At 45.6% G+C, this 12163-nt stretch overlaps 1 protein-coding gene across 2 annotated transcripts in view; it reads right to left on the bottom strand.

The window, feature by feature from the left end:
* Window positions 1–12163, bottom strand: part of COL22A1 (collagen type XXII alpha 1 chain) — a 185501-nt gene that overhangs the window by 30569 nt on the left and 142769 nt on the right. For both annotated transcript variants that reach the window (XM_060277589.1, XM_060277590.1), the window contains exons 40-45: window positions 11263–11307; window positions 11078–11155; window positions 8391–8426; window positions 6089–6142; window positions 4127–4171; window positions 266–313 (exon numbers count right to left, since the gene is read on the bottom strand). In XM_060277589.1, coding sequence (XP_060133572.1) covers window positions 266–313; window positions 4127–4171; window positions 6089–6142; window positions 8391–8426; window positions 11078–11155; window positions 11263–11307 — 306 coding nt within the window. The remainder of the gene's footprint in view (window positions 1–265; window positions 314–4126; window positions 4172–6088; window positions 6143–8390; window positions 8427–11077; window positions 11156–11262; window positions 11308–12163) is intronic.

The raw sequence follows: 12163 nt of genomic DNA, 5'->3' as shown, positions 1-12163 counted from the left end.
TGCCACATAAATAAAACCACTGCTTTCTTAATCACATATATTTTTAAAAAGTTTCTCCAAGTTGACCAATCAATTTAATGATGGTGACGATGACAATGATGACTAGGGGGAAATGAAGATCCAAAATGAATATGTTTGTGTATCCACTTTTAAGAACCACACACACTGCATTTTTTATTTTTATTTTTGAAGGGTTTGATGAGATTTTCTTTGAACACGAGATCCTGGAGCATCGAACAAAAAAAACAAAAACAAAACACCTTACCTTAACTAAGAGACTGATGTCACCAGGAGAAAGGAGAGGAGAGGCACCCTGAGGGGGAGAGAAAAAGAACGCCTGTCCTTTCATGCCATCCTTGAAGAGCCATTTCAAAGAAGCTGAAATCAAAGCATCCATCCCTCGGCTCATGAAAGAGATTAGCCTCACAGGGCCAAGAGTTCAATTGATTATACGGATCATCTGAGGGACAACACTGCTGAATCACCTCTCACGCAGGGAAAGTCATTTCAATACCACTGATGTAACCTAAGAAAGGACTGTACAGTATAGAAGACTAAATCCAAGTGTCCGCTTAGTGCCTTTCATAATATTATAATAATAATTAATAATAAATTATTATTTGTTTCCCGCCTATCTGGCTGGGTTTCCCCAGCCACTCCGGGTGGCATCCAACAAAGATTAAAATACATTAAAATGTCACACATTAAAAACTTCTCTAAACAGGGCTGCCTTCAGGTGTCTTCTAAATGTCTGGTAGTTGTTTATCTCTTTGACAATTGATGAACGGTGTTCCACAGGGCGGGCGCCACTACTAAGAAGGCCATCTGCCTGGTTCCCTGTAACCTCACTTCTCACAGGGAGGGAATGGCCAGAAGGCCCTCAGTGCTGGACCTCAGTGTCTGGGCAGAATGATGGGGGTGGAGACGCTCCTTCAGGTATACTGGGCCGAAGCCATTTAGGGCTTTAAAGGTCAGCACCAACACTTTGAATTGTGCTCGGAAACATACTGGGAGCCAATGTAGGTCTTTCAGGACTGGTGTTAAATAGTCGCGGCAGCCGCTCCCAGTCACCAGTCTAGCTGCCGCATTCTGGATTAGTTGTAGTTTCCGGGTCACCTTCAAAGGTAGCCCCATGTAGAGCGCATTGCAGTAGTCCAAGTGGGAGATAACTAGAGCATGCATCACTCTGGCGAGACAGTCCGCAAGCAGGTAAGGTCTCAGCCTGCGTAGCAGATGGAGCTGGAAGACTGCTGCCCTGGATACAGAACTGACCTGTGCCTCTATGGATAGCTGTGAGTCCAAAATGACTCCCAGGCTGCACACCTGGTCCTTCAGGGGCACAGTTATGCCCCCTGTCCCCCCAAAACATTACTTCTGTCTTGTCAGGATCTAACTTCAATTCATTAGTCACCATCCATCCTCCAACCACCTCCAGGCACTCACACAGGATCTTCATCGCCTTCACTGGTTCTGATTTGAAAGAGAGGTAGAGCTGGGTATCATCCGCATACTGATGAACACCCAGCCCAAACCCCCTGATGATCTCTCCCAGCAGCTGCATGTAGATGTTGAAAAGCATGAGGGAGAGGATGGAACCCTGAGGCACCTCACAAGTGAGGGCCCAGGGGTCTGAACACTCATCCCCCACCACCACTTTTTAGACACAGCCCAGGAGGAAGGAGTGGAGCCACTGTATAACAGTGCCCCCAGCTCCCAGATCCGCATCCTCCAGGTGTGCCTGGAATTGTTCAGCAACCACTCGCTCAATCACCTTGCCCAAGAATGGAAGATTTGAGACTGGGTGATAGTTGGCCATATTGGCCAGGTCTAAAGATGTTATTTTTTAAAAGAAGTGGGTTAATGACTGCCTCTTTTAGCGGCTCTGAGAATGCTCCCTCACAGAGGGAAACATTCACCACCCCACAGAGCCCATCACCCAGCCCTTCCTGGCTTGCTTTTATTAGCCAGGATGGGTAAGGATCAAGGAGACAGGTGGTTGGTTTCTCACGTCCAAGCAGCCTGTCCACATCCTTGTGGGTAATGGATTGAAATTGATTCCATGCAACTAGACCAGGCAGAGCTCCAGCACTCTCCCGCCCCGGCCCTGCTCCCACAGTGGTGTCTACCTCCTTCCGAATCTGAGTGACATTATCTGCAAAAAAAACTTTGCAGAATCGTTGCAGGAGATCTTGGGGTCTTTACAAGGCCCCGATGGTAAAGGTGGTTCCGTTAAATTGCAAACCACCTGAAAGAGTCTCCTGCTGTTGTTTTCTGCAGATGCAATAGAGGCGGTGAATAAAGTCTTCACCGTCGCCATCGTCACTTGGTAGGCTCAACGTTGAGCTCTAACCCATGTCCGGTCCTATTCAGAGAGAGTTTTCCGCCACCAGCGCTCTAGCCATCTCAGCGATTGTTTCATCACCCTAAACTCTGGGGGAAACCATGGGGCTGTCCGGGCTCCATGCAATCAGAGAGGGTGCTTCGGAGCCACACAGTCAATAGCCCTGGTTAACTCCATATTCCAACGAGTCACCAGGGAATCAGCCGAAAGGCCATCAACATGGGATAAAGCATCCCCTACCAATCTCTCTGGAAACCATTTGGATCCATTAAGTGGTGGAGGCAGACCATCCAAATTGGTCCCACCTCCCTGCAGAGGGGAAGGGTCATGGAGAAGTCCAGTTGCACCAGGAAGTGATCTGACCATGGCACTTCTTTTGTTTCACTTTTACTTTGTGTCAGATCACCCACGTCACTAGAGGTGAACACCAGGTCTAAGACATGTCCGTGACTATGAATTGGGCCAAACTTATTCAGGGACAGCCCCATGGAGGCCATACTTTCCATGAAGTCTCGAACGGCCCCTTGTAAGGTCATGTCGGCATGGATATTAAAATCCCCTAGGACAACCAAACTAGGTGTTTCCAGGAAAACATCCACCATGACCTGAAGCAGCTTGGGCACGGAATCCTTGGTGCAGCAAGGAGGTCGGTACACCAAAAGGAATCCTGTACTGCCCCTATTGCCCAACTTCTAGAACATGCACTCAGAGAACTGGGTCTTCCCAGTAGGACGCCTGATGCAAGCTAGTGACTTCCTAAAAATCACTGCAACCCCCCTCCCCGCCCACATGACCTGGGTTGCTGTGTGTAAGAGAAACCTGATGGACAAGCAGCAGCTAGGACAGGTCCATCTGTTTCATCCAACCAAGTTACACATGCCAGGTCAAGTCCTCCATCCTTGATCAAGTCATGGATGCAGTGGTCTTATGAATCATTGACCTGGCATTGCACGGCAACACCTTCAGGTCATGTGGGTTTCCCTTGTTGATTCCAGTATCCATCTGGTCAAGACCAGACCTGGAGGCAGGGATAGTCTTCAGGCAATGATTAAGCCTGCCTCCTCGGGATTGACATGGTCTGGTCTTAGCATAACTCCTCCTCCTGCCCATGATCACTGAGATCGGATGTCCCAGTGCACCACCACCCCTGTGTGGAACTTGCCCCAGCCATTCTGTTGGCTGGGGCCCACTCCAGACAGCCCCGATCCCACCCCTTGAAAACGAAACAGAAACAATACAACAGCCAATAAAACAATAAAAAACAAAAACAGTTATACTAAAATTAACCCCCAACCAGGTATCCGCCCCACCCACCAGCCCCCAACAGAGCAAAAAAGGGGGGTGGAGAAGAAAAACATAAAATGCCACTACCTGCTTAAGGACATTTTAAAACACATTAGACACTTTGAACAGGGAAGCAATATTGGAACAACCCCACACTTCCCCAAGAGTTTGTTCCAAATGAGTCCAGCCCCACCCTCTAGGCCAGGCATCACCAAACTCTGGCCCTCCAGATGTTTTGGACTACAATTCCCATCATCCCTGACCACTGGTCCTGTTAGTTAGGGATCATGGGAGTTGTAGGCCAAAACATCTGGAGGGCCGCAGTTTGGGGATGCCTGCTCTAGGCGCTGCAGCAGGAGTCCTTTTGTAGCTGGGAGTGTGATGTATTTCTTTGATCAATTATTATATTAACCAACAGGGAAGAAAAAGGATTCTGGGCCCAAAATAGGTATGAAAATGTGCCAATATTAAGAGGAAGGGCTAGAGAGGTTGACGACATACCGGTTTCCCTGGAGGACCTCTTTCACCTGGATTTCCTGGTAGGCCCTACAGGTGAGGAAGAAAAGGAGTGTGAGGGTTCTTACATTCTTATTCTGCAAAATGCACGCCATGATACTAGCTGACTACTCTAGCCACACCTCCTTGAAAGATAGCTGAGTCCCATTACAGTGGAGGAACTGAATACATATGAGTCTCCAGAAAGCTGCAACTCTCTGTTGATCAAGAGCACTGAGGAAATGAGGTATGGATGAGATATGTCCCCTGAAAATGTTCTTGACACTTTCTTGAAACAAGAAGGAGCCATTCCCAGGCAGCACAAAGCAGCCAGAGCCACATCAGAAGCAATTTGAGAGGGGAGAGAAAGATGAGGGTCATTTATCGTGGGGGGGGGGGGCTAACAACACACCACACAAACATGCTTGATGAATTCAATATTTGCATATTCGGATACAAATTGTCCTGATCATAAATCGCCTGGATTCGTGCGCAGGTGGGAACTGATCCGTCCACTAGCTTTTTCATACTTCTTGAACCTTCCTACAAAGTTTTCCGTTCAATCAAAATATGTTTAAAATTAATGTTTGGATCATAGCTGCCAAGTTATCCCTTTTTAAAGGGATTTTCCCTTATGCTGAATTGGCTTCCTCGCGAGAAAAGGGAAAACTTGGCAGCTATGGTTTGGATAGAAATACCAGTTTAGGGAGCGGGCAAGTTGTAAACCCCTCCCCTTTTTCTGTTATGCAGGTTTCTTTTGGCTCAAAGATTACAATAGAAGGGGGGGGGGCAAGGCAGATTTACATGTGGAAGTGATGGAGATCAGAAACAGACAGGCTTGCCCCTTTCTTTCATTTCTTTCTTTTTTTAAAAAAAGAAAAGCAGCTTGGGGTCCACAGAGGAGGGGAAAATATTGACTTTTTTTATCTTAACCATTTATAACCTGGCCTTCCCCTTCACAAGTACCAATGTGTGTGTGTTTGTGTGTTGGAGGGGAGTACAGAACACAAAATGAAATAACCTATGGGATAAGTAAAACAGCAGCAAGGGGAGGAAATGCTTCATCCTTTCCTGCCCACCACTTCTCTACTCCAACTTGCCTTGCAGATGTTTTGAGGGAGCATACAAACGCAAGAAATTTGGTTCAAAATTGGGAAAGGAGTACGACAAGGTTGTATATTGTCTCCCTGCTTATTTAACTTATATGCAGAATTCATCATGCGAAAGGCTGGACTAGATGAATCCCAAGCCGGAATTAAGATTGCCGGAAGAAATATCAACAACCTCAGATATGCAGATGACACAACCTTGATGGCAGAAAGTGAGGAGGAATTAAAGAACCTTTTAATGAGGGTGAAAGAGAAGAGCGCAAAATATGGTCTGAAGCTCAACATAAAAAAAAACCAAGATCATGGCCACTGGTCCCACCACCTCCTGGCAAATGGAAAGGGGGAGAAATGGAGGCAGTGAGAGATTTTACTTTCTTGGGCTCCTTGATCACTGCAGATGGTGACAGCAGTCACGAAATTAAAAGACGCCTTAAAAAGAGGGCACAAGGAGAAGGGGACGGCAGAGGACGAGATGGTTGGACAGTGTTCTCGAAGCTACGAACATGAGTTTGACCAAATTGCGGAAGGCAGTGCAAGACAGGAGTGCCTGGCGTGCTATGGTCTATGGGGTCACAAAGAGTCGGACACGGCTAAACGACTAAACAACAACAACAACAACAACAACAAACGCAAGAAGCTGCCTTATACTGAATCAGACCATTGCTTCACCCAGCTCAGTGTTGTGTGCAATGATTTGGCAGCAACGATCCAGGGTTTCATGCAGGGCGGGGGCAGTCTCTTTTCAGCCATATCTGGAGATGCCAGAGATTGGATCGGGACCCTTCTGCATGCAAACGTGATCTACCACTGAGTTACTGCCCTTCTCATAGGCATACCAAACACCAATATATTTACTTACATCCTGACCAGATGGCCCTGGTTGACCTTGGATGCCTGGCAAACCTCGGGGACCCTAGAAAAAAAAGGGGGATAAAATTAATAATTCCAAATGTGCTATTTTACTCCCCCCCCCAAAAAAAGTAAGAGTTTTTAATTTTTTAATAGCTTTACAAAAGAAAGCATCAAATACCAATAAACATTTTTAAATATAAAATACAATCTCCTACACAAACACACACACCCCACCGCCACCCAATTGTTCATTTCCTACATAGGGCGACTCACAGATTTAATTTCAGGAACAATTATCACAAGATAACCGGTTGCCAATTTGCCAATAAATAACAGACTTACCTGCCTGCAGCCTAGTTCCACTGTTGGGGAACGGCTTGCATATCAGCACATATGTGGATTTGTGGCTGCAATGGTGCAGTGATAATTTTCTCCCAGTCCTGCCCCATTGTTTTAGGACCTGAAACTGCTATTGGTTGCTTATGACTGATGACAAACATCCCACCTACGGATGACCTGGATATAGCAATCTTTCAGGGCATCCTAGGGTGTGAGTTTGGGGTGATGGTGGCTGCCCCTAGCAGGCACCATTTTTTTCTAGGATGACATTAGTTCTGTCTTCAGGGATTTCCAGAAATATGCTGACTGGGTCACAAAAATACTTACTTGAAAAGAGGATTTTTTTAATTTTTATTTTTAAAGAAAAGGTAAAGGACCCTTGGATGATTAAGTCCAGTCAAAAGCGACTATGGGGTGTGGCACTCATCTCGCTTTCAGGCCAAGGGAACTCTGCGTTTGTCCACAGACAGCTTTCCGGGTCATGACTAAAATTGGCAAGGCCAAGAGGCTCAGTGGTTGAGACCACAGTGTCACCTGTGCCCCTTAAAGAGGGAATGACTATCACCATGTCATGCCAAATGACACCCTCCCCGCAAAAAATTGTGAAGTATTCCTGGAAATATAAAGTCGTCTCCACTTTGGGTGCCTTGAGATTATCTCCTTCCCAAATCTGAGCCAAAAGTTATTCCTTCACTGTGAAGCTGTAAAGATCATATAACTGGGCTCAGAATGAATGAGGTTGCCATTGCTTTGTTCCTGCAGGACGACTCAGACTTGTTATTGCAATTCGATCAAGCTGGCAGCTGCAAGATAATTTCCTGATTATAATCTGCACCACGTCCTCAAGTAACATAAACTCTTCATCTTCAGTGTGTGCTTGACATGACATAATTCATTTTCTCTCTTCTGCTGATCACATGGAATTGAAAGGTTCGCCTTAAAAAAGGAAGCCCTGTACAAGGACTTCTACCTGCACAAATGCTATTTCTTCCCTTCTCCTCCCTCCCCAACCCCCTGGAATTGGCCCTGGAAAGCCCCCAGACTACAGGGGGAGGAGAGAGGGCACCATTATATCCACCAAACCATAATGCTTGCACACAGAGAATGGTTGCAAAAAGCATGACAATGAATTCCACTCATAGAAGTTCAAAGTTGGAAGGGATTCTGGATGTTAATCTCATCCAACTGCCTGCTCAATGCAGGGAGGATGTGGGCTCTCCTTCCTTGGAGGTTTTTCAGCAAAGGTTGGGTGGTCATCTGTCATGGATGCTCTAGCTGAGATTCCTGCATCACAGGGGGTCCGGGTTGGACTAGATCAGGAGTCAGCAAACTTTTTCAGCAGCGGGCCAGCCCACTTTCCCTCAGACCTTGTGGGGGGCCGGGCTATATTTTTTAAAAAATATATATGAATGAATTCCTATGCCCCACAAATAACCCAGAGATGCATTTTAAATAAAAGGACACATTCTACTCATGTAAAAACACCAGGCAGGCCCCACAAATAACCCAAAGATGTATTTTAAATAAAAGGACACATTCTACTCATGTAAAAACACTAGGCAGGCCCCACAAATAACCCAGAGATGCATTTTAAATAAAATGACACATTCTACTCATGTAAAAACACCAGGCAGGCCCCACAAATAACCCAGAGATGCATTTTAAATAAAAGGACACATTCTACTCATGTAAAAACATGCTGATTCCCGGACTGTCCGCGGGCCGGATTTAGAAGGCGATTGGGGCACATCCGGCCCCCAGGCCTTAGTTTTGGGACCCCTGGACTAGATGATCTGTGGGGTCCCTTCCAACTCTACAGTTCTACGATTCTATGACACCATCTTCCTTCCTTCCTTCCTTCCTTCCTTCCTTCCTTCCTTCCTTCCTTCCTTCCTTCCTTCCTTCCTTCCTTCCTTCCTTCCTTCCTATCAACACCACAACCTGTGCATACTTAGAAAGACATACTGTACCGATGGGCCTTTATCTCCAGGTGGTCCTGAGGGGCCCTGAAAAAAACACAAGAAAGAAAGAAAGAAAGAAAGAAAGAAAGAAAGAAAGAAAGAAAGAAAGAAGAAAGGCACTGTGAGTTTTGATCACATTAGCTGTCATTCAAAAAAAAGGGGAGCTATTTCCACCCCCACTCCATCACTCAGAAAATTAGTCACAGGAGGACTGATCTTAACCAATCTCAGCCTACTCATCGTGTGCGAATTTTGACTATTTTATTCTGTAAAAGTGTATTTTATTCTGTTAATCTTTAATCTTGCACTTGGTTATGTTTGCTTGTTTTGTTGCAAATCATCCTGAGGTTCTGAATGCACTGAAGGTATAGAATAAAAAATAAGCATAACATTATATTTTTTTAAAAAAACACAACATAATTAATTTGGTTAACTTGAACATAATATTAACCATCCAGATTTTCCTACACTATTATTTAGCAGATGGTGTTCCCTTTTAAGATCATACCTGCAAACACATAATCAGATTACCTCCTGTAATAGTTCCTTGAGTCTTTTAAAAGGACAAATTGAGGTTTAAAAACAAAAGCTGCCACTATCATTTCCTTTTATTTTTATCATATTCTTATGTTAAGAAAACCCGTTTTACTTAATCCCTCCGAGTGGAGACATTGCAATGGAGCAGTGTTGGGTTAAGACCTTGAAGGCCAGGGTTCAAATCTCCACTCAGTCATGAAACTGATTGAGTGACCTTTGGACCAGACACAAACTCTCAGCCTAATCCACTGTGCAGGGATGTTGTGATGACAAAATAGAGATGGGGAGAACAAAGCTTTTGGGATGCCAACAGCTGCGTAGCAATGCTAGGTGCTTCCGCCAGCTCTGCATCAACTGCTGGTGCAGAGGCAGACTTTGGGCTCTCTAATTTCAGCGGTGCCCTGTGCGACACTCAAATTTGGTGCCCCTCAGCTCTCCTGATCCATTCTACATCATTGTTGTGGTGCCCTCTGTAGGAGCTCACTTCCGATCGGCAAGCCCAAGAGCCTCAGTGGTTTAGACCAGTGGTCCTCAACCTTGGGCCTCCAGATGTTTTTGGCCGACAACTCCCATGATCCCTAGCGAGCAGGATCAGTGGTCAGGGATGATGGGAATTGTAGTCTTAAAACATATGGAGGCCCAAGGTTGAGGACCACTGGTTTAGACCACAGCCTGCCAATCTAGCAGTTCAAAAGCACGCCAGCGCAAGTAGATAAATAGGTACTACTGTGGCAGGAAGGTAAACAGTGTTTCCGTGCACTCTGGCTTTTGTCATGGTGTTTTGTTGCGCAAGAAGTGGTTTCGTCATGCTGGCCACCTGACTCGGAAAGTTGTCTGTGGACGAACGCCGGCTCCCTTGGCCTGAAAGCAAGATGAGCACCGCAACTCCATAATCATCTTTGACTGGACTTAACCGTCCAGGGGTCCTTTACCTTTACCTGCCCTCTGTGGGATGTGAAACACATAGCAGTCAAGTACAACATTCCTAGAATGGACATGGTAGGCGATGCTTTGTACCAGCCAGGAGAAAACTTCCTGTTTCCTCCTGAGCTGGGACAAAACGTCCGCTGCATGTGACTAGATATGGGTGTGGCCTAATCTAGGTAGGGAGCACACCTCCTTCTTTTGCTCTCTCTTCTCCATTTTGTTTTTCTACGTGTTAGCAGAAGTGACTTGGGACTAACTCCCTTATGGGATAGTTTCACATGTGTGTATATATATACTTTTGGCAATCCGTCTGCCTTCAGGCATCCAACTGTGAACTGAATGAATGTGAGTAAATTACTTTTATATAGAATTCAATAAGATTGCCGTGTCTATTCTTTTTAAGAGGGACAAGAAGGGATCTTACCAGGAATCTTATATGGAGAGGCTCCGACGAGCCTGCAACAATCAAAACACTGTGTGTTTAAAGGGGAATGTTTAAACTCTGCTAAGATATAGAACAGGGACCCAGGTGGCGCTGTGGGTTAAACCACAGAGTCTAGGGCTTGCTGATCAGAAGGTCGGTGGTTCGAATCCCTGCATCGGGGTGCTGTTGCTCGGTCCCAGCTCCTGCCCACCTAGCAGTTCAAAAGCACATAAAAGTGCAAGTAGATAAATAGGGACCGCTCCGACGGGAAGGTAAACGGCGTTTTCATGCGCTGCTCTGGGTCGCCAGAAACAGCTTTGTCATGCTGGCCACATGACCCGGAAGCTGTCTGCGGACAAACGCCGGCTCGCTCAGCCTATAGAGCGAGATGAGCGCCGCAACCCCAGAGTCGGACACGACTGGACCTGATGGTCAGGGGCTCCTTTACATTTACCCTTTTAAGATATAGAACTTGCTGACACGAGTTAGGAAGGATATCATCAAACAATATATCCTCTCCTGCCTCCCTGAACATTCCCACACCCTCTGCAGTGCAGTGCCCAGTCCCGCCACACTGGCTGGAACACCTTAAAACCACCTCTGGCAGGTGGCTCAGATCATACAACTCCTATAGCCCAAGGAGCCATTGACAATGCTTGTGTATTAATGCTGTATTGTTTTAATATTCGATTGGGAGCCGCCCAGAGTGGCTGGGGAGACTCAACCAGATGGGCGGGGTATAAATAATTATCATTATTATTATATTGTGTTGCATCATAGGCCAGAGGGCTGCATGCTTGGTACTTACTGGTGGTCCAGAAAGTCCGATGCCTGGTGCCCCCCTGTCTCCTGGCTGACCTGGAACTCCAGGAGTCCCTCGATCTCCCTATGAGAGAGAAAATATAAGAGTTAGGCTTCAAGAATCTCCATTTGGGAAGATCTAACACTATTGTGATGATCAAATGCAACAGAATGACAAGATAAAGCACCCACCTTCTGCCCAAAGGGTCCAGGCAAACCCGGTTGTCCTCTTTCTCCCTAGAAATAGATGGAACTATAAAGTAAATGTCACCAACTGAGAAAGATGGAAAAGTCTAAGAAACCAGTTCCTGGTCTTCAGAAAAGGAAAATGGCACCCACAAACATCACATTGTTCTTTTTGGAGATAGCAAAACTCAGTTATGTTCCCTGGTGATTATATAATGATAATTATATTTATTCTATACCCAGAACCCAAAATGTAGATGAGGGATGGCTAAATAGTCGGATGCAGAAGTACACTGCAACAGCACAGTAGAATTGCCTTAAAATGTTATTACTCAAGTGAGAGAGGATCACAAGATTCATATGTGAGCAAAAAAATTAGAGGACTTTGTGGGTGAGAAAGATGGAGAACTAGTATCAGAAAAAAGCTGATATTGCTTAGGGGGAGCAATTCAGAGTATCAGATGTCCTGGTATATTATAAAAGAAACAGAATTTTCAGGTGTGGAGGTCTTCGCCCAGGAAACTCTTAGCTCTGTCACTTGCAAGTAGTTGCAAATTAAGACACAAATTTGCTTGACAAAGACTATATACTGGACTTCCCAACTTGGTGCTCTAGATGTTTCCAATTGCAGTTCCCATCAGACCCAGACAGGATGACCAATGGTCAGGGAAGATGGGAGATCAAGAGGCCCCAAGTTGGAGATATTTTGTCATTTTGCTCAATCACTGTTGGGAACCAAGCAGGACTTGCTAATGAAAGCTTTTCTGTTGTGCCACTTGATTTTATTTGTTATTTTGAAGGACACAACAAGCAATGGCCTGGAAAAGCCATGAATTATTCAAGTGCACTTTACTGTACCAAGGAAGGAATTGCCTGACCTCTTTGGGAAAGGAGGCAGAAAGTTTGT

The sequence above is a fragment of the Zootoca vivipara genome, chromosome 8 (assembly GCF_963506605.1).
Source record: "Zootoca vivipara chromosome 8, rZooViv1.1, whole genome shotgun sequence".
NCBI lineage: Eukaryota > Metazoa > Chordata > Lepidosauria > Squamata > Lacertidae > Zootoca > Zootoca vivipara.
Note: the sequence above shows the minus strand (reverse complement) of the source record. Positions and strands in the feature narration are given on the sequence as shown.